The following is a 16,708-nucleotide window of genomic DNA, read 5'->3' as shown; positions in this document are numbered from 1 at the left end:
ATTTAGAAGTTTTCTAGTATTTTAATGAAACAGTTGTTACAACAAAATTGAAAGGTCGAATACTTGAGCTGTATACATATTGTTATCATAACGATACACCTCGATAAGACGCCATCTTGATCATGTCAAATTCAACTTTCTGGTGCACATTTGTTTGTTATAAACATGATGAGAGTCTGGATATTGGAAATAGAATTCTGTAAGAACACATCCTACTTCATTTGAATATAATCCACTGTCGGTCACACGTTATGATATAATATAATACAGGTGATGGGATGCGAAACATATGTTTTATCGAATTCTAGAAAGCGACATTAAATCGATGATAAAGTACAGCAGTATATTGTTGCAAACTGCGATTTGATAGTTATGTCTGCCTCATATTTCGGGCAAACAAAAATGAAATGTTATTTTTAACAGTGGTTGATCACTTACTAAAAAGAAGAAATATAATATGTTAAGAGATTTAAAAACATGTATAGACACGAAAAGGCACGAGAGGGTGTGGAAAATTGGTAGATAGTTATTCCTTGAAACAATATAAGGTTAAAACCAATGCACTAATCAAGTTCGTTTTATTTATGTATAAACAAAAATAATCATACGCGTATGTGGATACACCCGAATTTAATTATAAAGTAAAGATGAATATTTTCACAGTTTAGACATGGGCCCTTGTTTCATGAAACTTGTTATCCGTAACAACTGCCACACAACCATGACACATTTGCTCTCAGCCAATCAGATGCGAGGATTTCAGTAGCTTTTAACAATTATTGTAACTTGTTACTGATAATAAGCTTCATGAAAAAGGGACCTGAAATAAGAACAATTACTTAAAAGATTAGTGGTTAATTGCCGTCGTATTTAATGTTAATAGCAACAAAAAACCTTCGCAGATGGTATTATGGCTATAAAGCTTTTGCAGTCTGATCACAAATGATTGGGTTCATGAGAGGATGTTATATACTCCATTGAAACATCAAATAGCTTCTTTAAAAGTGATCGATTTGTGATATTTTGATTAGTTTTAGAGACAGAAAGGTTTAATCGTTGCAGGGAACTTTCAATGCAACACGGACGTTTAATACATACATGTATACTATCCCGTCTCTTTGTCATCTTTTTCTCTCATTAAAAAACAAAACAGTTTTTAATTATGTTGAACCCTTCTTTTGCTCATGAATTCAATCAATATGCTTATGTTTTATGCCTCGATTAATTAAATGCAATTTGGAAAAAAAAGAAAAAAAGGAAGGGAAGTTTTCTACCTATTTCTATAATGAACGAGAAACTGATAAATGCAAGTTCACTTATATACTGCAGTATATGTGGAAGAACTAAAAGAAACAAAATACACCAAAATGTACAACGAGATAGACAATTTCGGAAATAAGTAAAAACTGATTTGTATGAACACTCACAAAAAATGAAAGAAAACGTTGGTAACATTTAAAAAACGAACTTTAAAACGTTTTAAAAAATATCTCATCTAATGTTTTCACATGTTACTACATGCAAAGTCTGCTGGGAAGTGTACAATTTCATTTCATTGATAAAAATGTCATAAATTCGTTACAAAATCTACCTTCTTAATAACGAATTATATATATGCCTTGTAAGTTGTATAGCAAGACACAGGAAAAGTAAAATTGTTGGAAGATCTCACAATAATGAAAGACATAAAATGGTTCTATAACAATTAGCGAGCTGTTCTTGGGACATCCCATTTGACCGACCTCCCATTAGACCCAATGGGCTGTTGTAACCTCAGAAAATTGTAAGATGGCACAATACACCAATATTATCGATCTAGAGGGATGTCGGTCAAACGGGATATCGGTCTCGTGGGCTATAATCTGTATATGAGTTATTGGGCCGTCGGTCTTTATAGGTCGCAGCTCGACGTCTTGCGGAATGAAAACTACAATCTGCAATCACATAACCAATGATCAATCACCCTTTGATATTTTATAGTTGTGTCAGTTAGTCAACGCGACAAACTTCAATATTACAATGAAAATATTAGATCATATCAGATCATATAGCCATATATTAATAGAAATACCTTTCTCCAAATGAAATTAGACCAACTTAAAACAAAGGTTACACACACAAACAAAATCTCACTTATGACGAAACTCAACATTTAAAACCATTTAAAAGTACACGCACGTAATTAAAATTCGTCAAGACTTAGTGTATCTACAGGTGTAGGTGTAAAATACTTTGCTTTATATAATATAATCGGGTCAACGGGTGATTCTGTGCGAATAAGTTGTATTTTCTCAGGTTTTCAGGAGGACCCTGTTAAACACATGGTCAGCTTGGTGTCTGGAAAAGCAGATGGGATGTTCAGATGCGATTCTGAAAGAAAACAAAACACACGATAAAAAATACAGTTAAAACAAGTAGACCTAGATATTTGAAGAAGGCAAAATCAATCGTATAGATTGTTGATGTGAAACAATGACATTATCAATCTCAAGTATATATCGACTCTAACCTCAGGTAAAGTTCTTAAGACCAACACAATTAATAATAACAACATATAAAATAATTTTCAGGACTCCTCAATCCTCTCTCTCTCTCTCTCTCTCTCACACATGGTGCACCCGCAAGCCTACTGTATAACATATAAAATGTGTATTTGAAAAACCAGGGGCCATAACAAGAATTGTTAAGATGTGCCAAAAATGATATGGTTACATTTTTTTTTTCACGTAAGCCTACTGACTGAGATGTATTCATCTTAGTACCAACACTTTTTTTTTGTTTTTTGGTGTAAATATTTAAATATGGAACTGTTTCTTGAAAAAGGTCGTTCTACTATGATATGAGTGAAATAATGCTCAAGGGCAGCACATTTATTAGAGGGTTATAGGTCTATATATACATGTAGGGATGCTCATCCATAACAGGCGCACGAAGCTAATCATGATAGCAAATTACGGGGGGGGGGGGGGGTAAGTAATGGTTAACCCTTTCCTGAAGTCGGAACATGTACACATATTGGTCTGGGTATATGATACAGGCGAGGGCCGGAGTGGGGGCGTACCCCATACCCGCCCATGGATACGCCACTGGCTATATTATAAAATAAAAAAAAAACAGAATGGGTCAGAAGGGCTGAAGTTTTTGTTTCCAATTCATCGTGTCTGTGCCATGGGCCAGCAATGGCCTGGTGGTAGAGTCGCTGCCCGGCAGGCAGTGAATGGCAGCTAGGTTCGAATCCCGCTGGTAATTCCAAGATATTTTTCTGACATTTTGTTTTCAGTATAAGATCGATCACGCAATCTTTACCTACTGGGTGCAAGCCAAAAATATTTTTACAATTATTATGAAATCAGAGCCATCCTTACACACTGAGTTTGGCCAACCCGGTTCGAGTTAAGGGACACAATATGGTGACTACTGCTTTGTTGGGCAAGCACAAAACAAAAGAATATACGCTATGTTGTGACCAAGTGAAACCAAGTTGGCCAAACTCTGTGTATAGATGGCTCTGCATGAAATAATAATAATAATTATAATAATACTCTATTTTTATAAAGCCCTTATTACAATCACTAAGCGCTTCCGAACTTGGAGATTTTCACCCCGGCTTTAGCTGTGCTGCCATTGCAGCGCTCTAGCTTTCCAAACAATTAATTCCTGCCAGGTTCCCATTTACATCTCCTGGGTTGAGTGTGGCAAATGTAGATCAATGTCTTGCCCAAGGACATTAGTGCCGCGGCGAGTCTCGAACCGCTGACCTTGTGATCGACAGTCCGGCGACTTAACCACTTGACCACGGCACCTCTACAAAACTAAGCAAGGGTGCCATCTTACCAGAATGAATGAATGAACTAGAGTAATGTACAGCCTCCTTTCTTGTCTTTGTAGTTGTTGAGCTGACCGACATGCAGCTCTCTTGTCAACAGAAAGTCATTCCCCATTTCCTGCTCGCAGTATTGAACAAGGCTGTGTATTGAATGAAAAGAAGGAAAGAACAATGTATTGCATGGTCTAAAAAAGCATAAGATGATTGCTTCGGGACCCCAACAGGGGCGCTTACCCGGAGGGATGTTTATCAACTATCGATTTGCGATTTATGCGTTGTGTTTGCCTCTTGGACGTTGTAATTAGTACAATAGTGATCTAGACAATTATGACCATTGAATTGATATGAAATTTATAATCAATGCATATCAAATTTAACAAGAAATTAGTTGTTGAACCGATCCTTGCTTGTTTCTGTATGCCATTGTCAACCTTAAACAGAGTCAAAAGCGGCCGATCGATAGCGTATTACATGTAATTAATAAGAATGGTAGCAATTTATTGTCAAGGTCAAAGCTGTCCACTAAGGTCACCCAAGGGATCGAAAAAGGTGGCCACTTTCGACAGGTAGGCTTGTTAGACACGTTCTACAACGCACATAAGTTTCTTTCTCAAGGGAGACGAAATACATTCAGGCAGTCTTAGATAGGGGGCCATTACGACTGTTTGAATTACATTGGTTCGACTACAAATTTACAGTGCACATTATGAATTCAAGGGAATCCGCAAGGCACCTGCCAATATACTCTGGCTTTATCCAAACTATCAAGGCCCGCCTAAAACGTTCAAGTTCCTGGTACCTACTTGTTTTATACACCTGAGTTTAGCATTTCGTTCGGGGGGGGGGGGGGGTCTGTTGTCGGTCTTACAATATATGGACTTTTAGATTTGCACAACGACAACGTGGATTGCTACGATCGACGTCCTTTTAACGCACTGCCATGACACGTATCAGTCCACGCAAATCTAAAAGTCCTTAATGATAGACCGGTTCACTAACATATTAGAATTCATGGATATTTTTTCCTGGGACCTATTATGATAGTGACTAGTTACCATTAACATGCTATTAGTGAATGAACTACAATACTCTGAATCCAGTCTGCATATAGTTACTATATGTTGCTGTGTCGGGCAAGCCTCTGGCAAGCTTTCAGGTGATCAAGAACAACCTCTTTAAAAAATGTATGCATACAATTTGAATATAATATATGTCAGTAAACCGGTCTTTTCCGTCGGTGTTTCATAGCGGGGAATATGATTATAATACGGAGATTTCCTGACTATGCATGCAACTTAACACATATTTTAACCCAGGCCCTTCCGCTCTGAAATATCATCCCTGCAGAGATTAAAGATCATAATCTTCTTTTCCCATTAGGTGTTGCTGTGTTTTTCTCCCCGTCTCAAAATCGAATGACTAGGAAATTAATAATGATCCATGTGTTTGATGTATATGGTCCATCAATCTGCTTCTCTACCCATTCTTTTCGAGTTAATATCCCACTTTCTGCGCTTACGTACTATTATCAATAAAACTAGGTTCATGTTTTTCTTTAAATTTCCTCATTATTTTGATATCCACATAAAAGTTTGTTGTTTGCAAGAAACACATAAAGCAATTTTAAAGGTACTAATTCAATGTCCAATTAAGATAAAAATAATACCCTCTAAGGCCCGAATTCACGAAGGAGGTTTGTCGACAAACCTTGGTTTTCGTACGTCATATGACGCGTTTTACGCCTTTTTTACAAACCTGGTTTGTAAAGAACAAAAGGAGGTTTGGCGAAACAAAAGGAGGTTTGAGCTCAAACCTTGGTCTGAGCTCAAACCTTGCTTTATGAATTCGGGCCTGAGAGTCTACATCCGGGCTGTTATAGTGGGCCCTATGTAGAAAATTGATTTTTGGTCAAAAACATTCTCAAAGCGAAGCTGGTTGCCTTTTGATCGAGGAATATCTACACAAAATCAATGGTGATGCTTTTATTTAGATTAACCAGAGTGATTATGAGTCTCTTTTTATTTCTACAAGGAAGTGTTTCGTCTCACTCAACAACTAGTCTATGCGCTTTATAACCGTCTATTTTTGTAATTGTTGTGATAACTAAATCTATTTTTATAGGAAAAAGGAGACCTGCCAATAGGGTTTGTAATTATATACAGAGAGTAGGCCTACATCAACACATGTAAAATGAATTTGCTTTATTCTTTCTGTAAACACAAACTACATCGACATGCTGCAACAAAGCATTTTACAACAGTGATAAATAATTATTAAGTGTTCTCCTTACATGCTCCTCTTAAAGGCTCATACAAGTTTCACATTTTACGTGTTTTTAAACAAACTTATTTTCAAGGCTGTGTCGAGCATTGTCGATTGGTGGGTCTGCAAAGTAGAGCTTACATTATGCACTTAATCCCTCGATGAGAGGATAAAATAATGTATAATGGTATTCCAAATATAGCTCACTATTTTAAATAAACAAACATAATATTGACATTATTAAGACATAGAAATGATGTTAACTTTTATTCTACTTATTTTGTATGAATTCATACAATGTACCAGTTGTACCTTGTATTTTGCTGTACGAAATACTTAAATCCTTGTATTGCAGAATGAATAAAGACTAAATAAGTCATATGAATGGAGCATATTTTATCATTACTTTATTTTTGATAATTTTCACTACATCAGTACAGTATATATCACATGTCTTTATCAGCCATAACGATTCTTCTCTGTAACATAATTTATGAAGTCCGAAGTTATTCCAATATATTGAGTATATTTCACATATAATATATCAGCCATAACTTTTCTTCTCTCTAGCATAATTTATAAAGTCCAAAGTTATACCAATATATTGAGTACATGTCCATATCAGCCATAACGATTCTTCTCTGTATCATAATAAGTCCGAAGTTATACCATTACAATGAATATACATGTCTATATCAGCCATAACTATTCTTCTCTGTATTATATAAAGTCCAAAGTTACTCCAATATAATGAGTATGTTCCCAGTGTCTACAGTGTATATCACCAATCAGAATATACTTACTCAGCTGTGCACTGTGAGACTTTAACCCGCTCCACATTGAGTTCCCTCTGAAGCTGATCAATGTTCTTGTGAAGCGCCATTTGAGTTGACGAAGAAGCCATTTCGAAATATCAAAGAGCTTTTAAAAATGAAAGATATAATAGCTCCAATATCCAATCCAATATATAGATCCAATCCGAATCTATATCATGTGTTTGTACAGGGCAGTGATATAATTCCACAACAGCTGTGCTGGTTGTCCGCCCGCTTTGATATTACGTTCCAAGAAAAATCGGTTCGCGGTCCCTGTTGCGCGATCTGTCGAGTAGCAGATATATATTCGTTGATATATTTCCCTATGGTTTATAATGTATCCAAAGTTTAAGCACCGATCTTCTGGACTAGCTAGGCCTGTTCCTGGACTCGTCTGGTATGCCTTATTGCCTTGGCTTTTAATTAATGTGTGCTTTGATGTACACAGCGTTTCCTGTTTGGACGGCGACGCAGTGTTATAAGCCGATTAAACACCAATGAGAGAATGGTACAGCTTCACTGGCAGATCGAGTACAAGTTTACCCCGCCCTTTGTTGTTAAGAACACACCAGTGCAACAGACCCGGTGGATAGCTAGTCCTCCCTTATCAGAGTACACAATAAATCATCGAGCGCATTAGTATTGGCGTCTATTGGGGGTCCAAAATGTGTGCTGTTGGAATGGACTTTGCTCGATCCAGTCTGCCTGCATTCGGAACGACTCTTGCATAAAAAAATGCTGTATCTCTTCTCGAAAAACACAAAACGCCGACATAATCCATTGACTGAGTCACGCACGGCGTATTCTAGGGGACAATAGTTTGTAGTCCTATTGAGGGGCGTAGGCAGCTGTTTCCCCATGGGAGGGGTTAAGCACATGAGGTGCTTGAGAAGTTTGAAAAGGTTATTTTTTTAGCGTTTTATTCACCCCATGGAGTAGGAAAATATTTCATCTTCCAAAATTGGGTGATGTTCTCTCTCTCTCTCTCTCTCCCCTCTCTCTTTTTTGCTCTCTCTCTCTCTCTGTCTCTCTCTATCTCTCCCCCTCTCTCTTTTTTTCCTCTCTCTTTCTATCTTTCTCTCTCTTTTTTCTCTCTCTGTCTATCTCTCTCTCTGTCTATCTTTCTATCTCTCTCTTTCTGTCTGTCTCTCTCTCTCTCTGTCTCTCCCTCTCTCCGTCTCTCTCTCTTTCTCTCTCTCTCTCTCTTGCTGCCTCTCTTTTTCTCTCTCTTTTTTCATAAATTATTATTATTATATTAAATGTACATGTCTTTGTTAGTTTCTGTTTCTTATTTTTGTTATGAATATGACCAATCCCAAAAATGTATATTGTTTATATATATTTCTTTCTAATACAACGAAAAATAAATACTTTTGCTACTACTACTACTACTACTTCTATATCCGGATCCTAAATATTGCGAGCGAGCGAAAGAAAGAAATGCCACTTTCATTCTGGCAAACAAATGTTTAGTCATTAATATACATTAGGTAAAATGTAAAATTATATGTCGTTGCCAGGAATTATCTTGATTTATCAATTCTGCGTCGAGTGTAGCGAACGAGGGAATTTTTTTTTTTTTTTGCCTTGTGGTATAAATTTCATCCCGATATAATAGTGCAATGAATAATATACGGACAGGGAGGTGCCCAAGTATTGTCATATTATCATAATAGGGTCATAGGGATATTAATGGACCTCACTGCCTTACACTGTCCCGTTTCTAAATTTTGCGAGCGAGCGAAACGAGCTAGGAAAACGACACTTTACTATCTCTGAAATTGTAGTTCCTCATCTAAGTAAGGTTCGATATCTTTTCGGTATCGACGAGGACGGCGAGGCAAATATTTCTTTCTCAGACTCAATTTTTTATATATAATTTGGTCATAAGGAAAAGGAAGAGACAGATATTTCTTTCTCAGACTCCATTTTTTATATATAATTTGGTCATAAAGGAAAGGAAGAGACTGGATTTCCAACAACTGTCTAGATTTGACTGTACTCGGGAAGGGAGGGGGGGGGGGAGTTGTAGAGTTTGGGAAGCAGCTATGGGAATGAAGGGGGAGGACGGAGTAATATTGTATGTGTGTCCGAGTATGTGAGCGTGTGTGGTGTGTCTGTCAGTCTGTGCGTAAGGCTTCTGATCTATAATAATCATTCAGTATAATTAATTTGAAGACATTATGTACCGTGTATTAAACTAGATTATGCATTTCTGAGGGATGTACAATTTTCTTTACATGTTGGTATGTTACGTAAATCAATGAAGGTGTATAATTTTTGTTGATATTTTGTACTGAATGAAAGCAATAAAGAATGCTAAAAAAAAACCCACAGTGCCTGGATAAGTATTGTAAATATTTATCTCAATTTCTTATTATTGTTTATAGTTTTCGAGGATATATCTGAAAAATTACATACACTATCCGGCGGAAGAACGTCATTATAAAAGCATAAATGACACACATTCATAAACCTGATATATATATATATATAAAATCACGTATACGTCTTTTAACACTGTTTGTTATTTCATGTATTTGTAATCATTTTTGTGTGTACAGGGCCTCTCAGAAAACAGTATTCATACCGAGAGAGTTACCCTGTCTAAATAAAACGAATAAATTAAAAAAAAAACACATTCAGGATGATAATGAAAACCATAGGAAACGAACAAGAATACCTCCAAAGCTGAGCAAGAGAAATAAAATCAGAGTATTTGAATTTGCTATGGTTATAAATTGTGACAAAACAACACAATATCTAAAAGTATAGGTTATAAAGTGTGACAAAACAACAAAACATCAAAGAGTTCCCACCTCTGAAATACTTTTTGAAGCCCCATTGCACTACTTATAGCTACTTGCGCCCTCCATTGGCGACCATTGGTCCATTGGTCTCCATGCAATGATCCTCTTTTTCTTATGTAAATTGAGAGCTTATTTGATGAGATAGCCACATGTCAGAGACCATGCAGGGAGGTCTAATCCCTCCTGGCCAAACTAGTGCGGTGGGGCTTTAAAGTATTTCTTGTCAAGAATCAGGAAGTATCAAAATGTATTACTATTTCAGTAAAGTATGATAACATCCTGAGGTATTTTGCACAACTTGTAGCATGCCAGCAACTAACCAATTTAAGTATACATTATGGTGTACACGAATTACGGATGATGAAATCAATCATATATCAAATTGAATCAGATTACATCGAATGAAATCAAATCATCTGCATATGCAACACTAATTAGACTAAAACTTGAACAAGATAAAACAAAATCACTGTCTTTATAAAAACAATGTAGGCATCTTCCTGATGAAAATTGGATAACTTGAGTTGAGAAGGGGAATTTTTTTTCTTAAAACCGAAACAGAAGGTAATCCACCGTGGAACAGCACGGTATGGGGATCAGGGCCCTGTTACATAAAACTTGATATCAATAACAAGTTACAAGCTACTGTTATAAGCTGCTGAAATCATGGCATCTGATTGGCTGAAAGCAAATTTATCATAGAAATTTAGCAGTTTTTATAGATAACAAGTTTTCTAAAACAGGCCCCAGGTACACCATAGAGGTATTATTACAAAATGATAAAATGAATAATAATGAATGAATGAATCTGAACTTACGACGTCACAATGATTGTGACCAAAAAAGTATGTTTTGTTAATACTTTTGGAATATTATGGCAGACATGTTCTCGGCAAAAGTTCTATGGTGAGGACGTGGCTCCACCAGTATAGAAAATGAAATCGCATTCGGTGATAACAAAATATCACGCTTTTGACATTGTGGGACATTCGGAGACATTCGGTGACATTTGGAAAACCGAAGGTAGTCCATCGGGGCACAGATCGGGGTGAGGCTCTTTATACATGTCAGGGGAAACATAATTCTGACTGTTATCTTTTTCTTTATACATTGCTCGACACACTTTAGGTGAAAAATCACACAGCGTTTTTTCAAATTGATAACTATAATGATTTTTATTTTAATGCTAGGTTGTCCTAAAGCTGAATTCTGGCAAAACAGAGTTTTTCTTCATTACCAAATCACCAAATCATTTGAATCGGTTCACTGACCTGTGACGTATTTTGCGAGCTCACCTCCTATTTTCCCTAGCTGTAGGCCTACTACAAAACTTCAACAATCTATATTTTTCTTTCATTCAATCCTACATCCATCCTACAGTGTACGTATAATCATTGCAAATACGTCTTTATACAACCCGTGTATGAAAAAAAATCTATTCCATCATCAACTAAGAAAATCTAAGTTTATGAAATTTTCTCGCGGTACAGAACAAATTGGAGAGGAGCTCGCAAGATACATCATAGTATTGTTAATTTGTGTTTAACTGTCAACAACTTCAAACATTCATAACTTGCCTGTTTTTAGTAAACGGATATGGCTCGAAATGATTTTTTCGCACATTATTGCTTTTATCAACATTTACTATTTTTAGTCCTGATTGATCATTCTTTTCTCTTAAATACCCATTCCTTTCTCATATATCATAATTTATGCAAAAGAGAAGACATTTTTCAACTTTAACATGGTAAACATAACGTTGAACAAAATTATAATTCTCAATTTTCATGCTCATGATAAAACATAATTTTTGGGATTAAATATCAAAGACATCAATACTTTAACGATTTTTTCTAATATTTTGATTGATGATTTCATATCATGAACATATTTGTCAGGTTAATAAAGATAAGATAACTACGAAAACACTATATTGAAGATATAAACATTAGTAATATTATACAGACATCGTCGAAGAAACATTGAAAATCGTTGGGCCAGCGATTGTCGATGGCAGGTCTGAACGGAACACAAACGAATATACGAAAAGGGAAAGTCCCTCTGACGTTATCAGGCAACGGCGATTGTGATTGGTCAAAAATGATGTCATTCCCTCTTGCATCAGCTTTACGTCTATTTTTAGTGCACGACGGAATGACGTATTCGGTGCGATTACAAACGTATTGCATCAGCTGGTGTATATAAACAACGATCTTCGCGTTGCAACATCAGTTCGCGAAAATGTAACTTGCAAAACAAAACGACGTTAGATTTGCTGAGAAATGGAATCGTAATGAAGCAGATCAACTCCTACAGACAGAACACAGAAGGCGAGAAAATGACGAACTCTATACAAAACATAAACATGAACCACAACGCCTCCATGATGCGCCGGCAGAAAAAACGGAGTTCACGGAGTAATTTTAACGGGTACTACCCGCAGCGTCCCCCGAACTCCGGGCAGGATGGGTCGCGTGCCCTTCGCTGCTGGCCAAGCGAAGGCTAGGCCTAGGCATCGAACCAGGCACAGCAAATCTCGGTTCCATACCCAAAATAAGAACCAAGAAGGACAAATTAAGGTGCAACAGACACCTTGTAATATTTATCTCGGAGAGAATTTCGCTACCAAGTTGCAGGCGGCCTTCCAGTTCGAGAGATCTCTCCAACAAGCCGACTTTGAAGACGGTTTTGTGCAGTGCAGGTTCGATCCTTTCAAGCGATATCATGAGATGACTTTGTCAGGCATGGCAGCGAGAATGAAGGAGTGCCCCAATGCAGGTGGAGATTCAGTCGAGTCTGAAGTCTTGAGGTAAGAATCAATAATACTTTAATCACTTTTTAAAAATCCTGTTTTTGTGCTCATCTCACATCTGCTGATGATTTGTTCGCTGTAAAATTGATTAATCACTATTGTGAGGTATTTCTAACTCAGGGCTTAGATTAATCCAAGGCCACCAAGGCCATGGCCGTGGATGCCCCTCTCATTGGCCTTGGAGATTTTTGTGCCCTTTCCAATTCTTCCTATTTGTGCTGTAATATAGGAATGTGCCCTACAGAAAGTGACCTTAATTGCCCTAAAAATATTGAAATTTAAGGCCTGCAAACTATTTGTTTGCATAGATTTGTTGGCAAAGGAGCTAGAGAAGAGTGTGTTATCTGTGATATGATTACATGTACTTTATTCTTGATGTCTATATCACCTGATTTATAACATGCATGTGTAACCACACATGGTTATATATGTTTATTTTCTTTTTTATATGTTTCTTTTTTAACTTCAACATATTTGTGTCACAAAACTGTTACCTGCTTCACATGGGGCAGTTGCATTGTATTTAAAATTCCTAGCATCAAATGCAATTATTGCATTTTATATATAAATAAAACAAAAAAGCCGTGTGTGCAGCAATTGTTGTCCCATCTGCTTGTGTATCTGGCTTTATCTTTAGGGCTCTGAATCGAAAGTTATTGAGCCAAAAACCACCTAAATGTGTAAAAAAAAAATATTGCAAAAGAGTTAAGATCAGTATATCACTAGTACCCTAATTATGCCTCCACAGCTTGGAGTTGCTCCATCGCTGCTTTGGAGCCAAGTTGTTGAAGACGGAGATGGAGGTCAAATACTTCCCGTACGGGGGCTCCATCGTAGACTACACCTGTGAGATGTTTGGGGTCAGTTTGGGCGTGTCTGTTACCAGGGCGATGAAGTACAAGGGAGAGTTTGAGAAGGAGGATGCAGAGAAGTTGTTGGGCAAGAAGTTGAGGGGTGAGTTGAGGTCGTCCATGTATGGGAAATGAGAATGTCTTTTAGTATTAAAGCTCATTTTATAATGATAATGTATACTCAGAAAAAATATGTACATAAAATATCACATCGATCCCCAGTGATTCTTTGGGTAAGGGGTGAGGCACATATTGTCTCCAATTTTGCCGGCAAACCCCTCCCGCCGCCCCCTCCCACATTTATCAGCACCTTGTCTATGAAAATCAAAGAAGGAATGGGTTTTAATCAATTTTGGCTGAGGGGAGGGGGGGGGGGGGACAGTTATCGTTGTGTTTTGTAATATATGGTAGATTTGCTCAGCACCCCTCCCCCCCCCCCCCCCACCTGACAGTCATCAATTAGTGATTTTTGCACTTCGTGAAAGCAGTTGCAAAGGTTTTTACATCAGTAAAACTATATGATATAAAAAGAAATTGCATTGTGAATGTGTCCCTGGTTGATATATTGCGTGACCAAGGAAATTCAAATTTCCGCTGCCTAATCATGCAGATTTTGTTACATACTGGATGTTGTCCCAGACTCCCAGATAATTTTTGTGGAGATTGCGACATTATGGTTAATTCTTCACAACGATTCAATTCTATATGAAATTGAATACATCTACATGCATGATGCATGTTTAATAGTTGAATATGCATGGTAATACGGACACCATCTTTATACTTCTACTTCATTTTCTTGTTCTCAGGTATTGTGAACGCTACCCAGAATGCATTGGATAAGTGGTCCAAACAGATCCTCCACATTTGGGCGACCTCCTCCAAGGTCGCTGATGTCTTGACCTCTGTTTACCGTGACCTTTCACCTCAGTTGAGAATCAATACTGTTGTATTGGTAACCATAGTAACCACTCCCCAGCATTCCTTGTTTCAGAACTCAAGATGACCCAAGCTAGAATCTGTCGATAGAATATCATTTTCCTGGAAATCTCTCTAGTTTTGATCTGCTCTTACACCGATTTGTTGAAATATCTCTTGAAAATTAAGTTCCTATAACATGTTGATTTGTGTATATATTCTGACACTAGTATGTTACATGTTATGTGATTGTGATAATTAATATTTTTTTGAAATATTAGAGCTTTCATGTTTTATATCCATTTTGATATTTTTTTACCTAGTATTGTTTTGTAAAAATCCTATGCAAATTTCCTGGAAATCTCTCTAGTTTTGATCTACTCTTACACCGATCTTTTGAAATACATGTTTCTCTTGAAAATTAAGTTTCTATTACATTCTGACACTACCATGTTATGTGATAGTGATAATTAATATTCTTTTGAAATATTGCTAGAGCTTTCATGTTTTATATCCATTTTGATATTGTTTTACCTACCGTAGTATTGTTTTGTAAAAATCCTATGCAAATTTCTAAGAAAGCTGAAAGCTTTTAAAAATTGGTAACTCTTCATGCTTTAATGTTCTGTAACTTTATGCAATTTTTTTTAAAGAGGTTGAACTTTTTACCATGTGACTGAAGCACACATGCATGCTATGGTATGAAAAATAACATGTGGTGAAATTTTTTCTTCACAATTGTATGCGAATCTGATCAGTGCGAATATGAAATATTCTTTTAATAGCAGCAGGGACTAGCATTGTAGGCAGCCCCCACAAATAAAAAAGAAAGAAAAGAAAATGCAATAAATTATCAATAATTCATTGCATTTTGCCCCTATCTCAAACATAACAAAAATCCTCTGTGTGGCCATGCCTTGAACCATAATGCATGGCCTATTTGTATAGAAGGTCATCAATGGTCTAAATTTGTGGAATATTTGTAATTTCTAATGTGATTATATATGTTTTTAAATTAACCTTATGAGTTTTTGCTTTTGCCCATAAGTCCCAAATTAGGAGAGTTAAAAGGGTAAAGGAAGGGGGGGGGGGAAAGAGAGATGGAGAGAGAGAGAGAGAGAGAGAGAGAGAGAGAGAGAGAGAGGGGAAAAGGGGGGGGGGGGAGACAGAGGGCTTGAGAGAGTGTTCAACTTTAATCATTACAGTAAACCATTTGTTTATTGCATGATATTGTAAAGACTGAAATTTAAGTACCAGTACTTTTATTAATAGTATGCTATGCCAAAATTATCTCCTGGTATATAGTTTATAATTTTGTATTTCAAACTGTTTTGTTGAGGAGCATTTCTTTTGTTTCACCAATAACCTATATTTAATTAAACAAAAACATATGACTGAAAAGAGTTTTATTGATAATGATGAGGGAAAAAAGGATTTAATGTAGGTGTCATGTCTCACATTCTACTTGGAAAATATAAAGATCAGATATTTTTATATAAAATGTCAATTTTACAGAGTAATCAGAATATCTTGTAACCTGTGCATTTTGATGAACGTTGTGAAAGGTACAGTCTGTTTTAAACTGACAAAACTAATTTGGCTAAATTTGAGACTATCTTTATAAAAGGAACTACTAGTATTCAGTATAGAACTGGTAATGCAGGGCATGTACCAGGTGCATTGTTTAATATGTGTAATTTTTTTGGAAGCTAAATTATTAAAATATTCTCAACGTACAATGTACATGTTTTGCATCTTTACTCTTTCTTGTCAGTGATTTGTTCAGGGAAAAAAAAAATCAGAACATTTTGGGGGCTACTTTTCAAGCTTGCTTGCATGAAAATAACTGTGACTCTTTAATTTGTTTCGCATTGAACTCTATGCACATTTTTTTGGGCTCTTTTATGACTTTCGGGGGCTCTTTTGGGCATTTCGGGGGCTAATTCGCCCTGAGCCCCCGTGTATTTTTTTTCACTGGATTTGTTTCTCCTAATGGCTATTTTGCATGTGATGCAGGAAACCATAGCGGGTTACCGAGGTGGATTACTTTTTTCCAGGAAACCAAATGAAATGAAAAGTATCTACATGCAACATAAACTTTTGCAGTTCATGGCATCATCATACGCGAACAATTTATATTTAGGGTCAACTTGATCACACTGTTCTTCAAATAGGCAACAATCACGTTTTTCTTTTATTGATACATCGTTCAAATAATATGTGATATATCTGAAAACAATATACATGGGTGAGAATGTTGTAAACAAATTGAAATATTTGCCAATTTTGATAGAAAAACAATGATTTTTTGAATATTTTGACGTGTTGCCAATCATGATTTTAAAGCTTATATTTCTTTATTAAAGGTAAAGATCAGTTTTGGAAATGCCCCCCTCTCAAAAATGAAATGGAAG

General features: G+C 36.4%; 1 protein-coding gene and 1 long non-coding RNA gene across 2 annotated transcripts; one reads left to right on the top strand and one right to left on the bottom strand.

Annotated features, from left to right (window-relative positions):
* Position 1: 1 nt before the first annotated feature.
* LOC115920982 lies at positions 2-7,539 on the bottom strand. The gene is made up of 3 exons (XR_004062644.1): positions 6,892-7,539; positions 3,835-3,966; positions 2-2,370 (listed from the first exon to the last, which is right to left on the bottom strand). It is a non-coding gene; the product is annotated as an uncharacterized LOC115920982 (long non-coding RNA).
* Positions 7,540-11,956: 4,417 nt separating this feature from the next.
* LOC115920980 (AAC-rich mRNA clone AAC4 protein-like) lies at positions 11,957-15,303 on the top strand. The gene is made up of 3 exons (XM_030977824.1): positions 11,957-12,522; positions 13,274-13,479; positions 14,186-15,303. The coding sequence occupies exons 1-3, from the start codon at positions 12,179-12,181 to the stop codon at positions 14,380-14,382; spliced, it is 747 nt and encodes a 248-aa protein (XP_030833684.1). The 5' UTR covers positions 11,957-12,178; the 3' UTR covers positions 14,383-15,303.
* The last annotated feature ends 1,405 nt before the right edge of the window (positions 15,304-16,708 follow it).

The sequence above is a fragment of the Strongylocentrotus purpuratus genome, unplaced genomic scaffold (assembly GCF_000002235.5).
Source record: "Strongylocentrotus purpuratus isolate Spur 01 unplaced genomic scaffold, Spur_5.0 spur5_scaffold_1, whole genome shotgun sequence".
NCBI lineage: Eukaryota > Metazoa > Echinodermata > Echinoidea > Camarodonta > Strongylocentrotidae > Strongylocentrotus > Strongylocentrotus purpuratus.
Note: the sequence above shows the minus strand (reverse complement) of the source record. Positions and strands in the feature narration are given on the sequence as shown.

Excerpts from the sequence above, each read along its gene's own strand:
- LOC115920980 (XM_030977824.1), top strand. The coding sequence starts at position 12,179 with ATGGGTCGCGTGCCCTTCGCTGCTGGCCAAGCGAAGGCTAGGCCTAGG. Across the intron at positions 12,523-13,273 it reads GTCGAGTCTGAAGTCTTGAG|CTTGGAGTTGCTCCATCGCT; the intron begins GTAAGAATCAAT and ends ATGCCTCCACAG. Across the intron at positions 13,480-14,185 it reads GTTGGGCAAGAAGTTGAGGG|GTATTGTGAACGCTACCCAG; the intron begins GTGAGTTGAGGT and ends TCTTGTTCTCAG.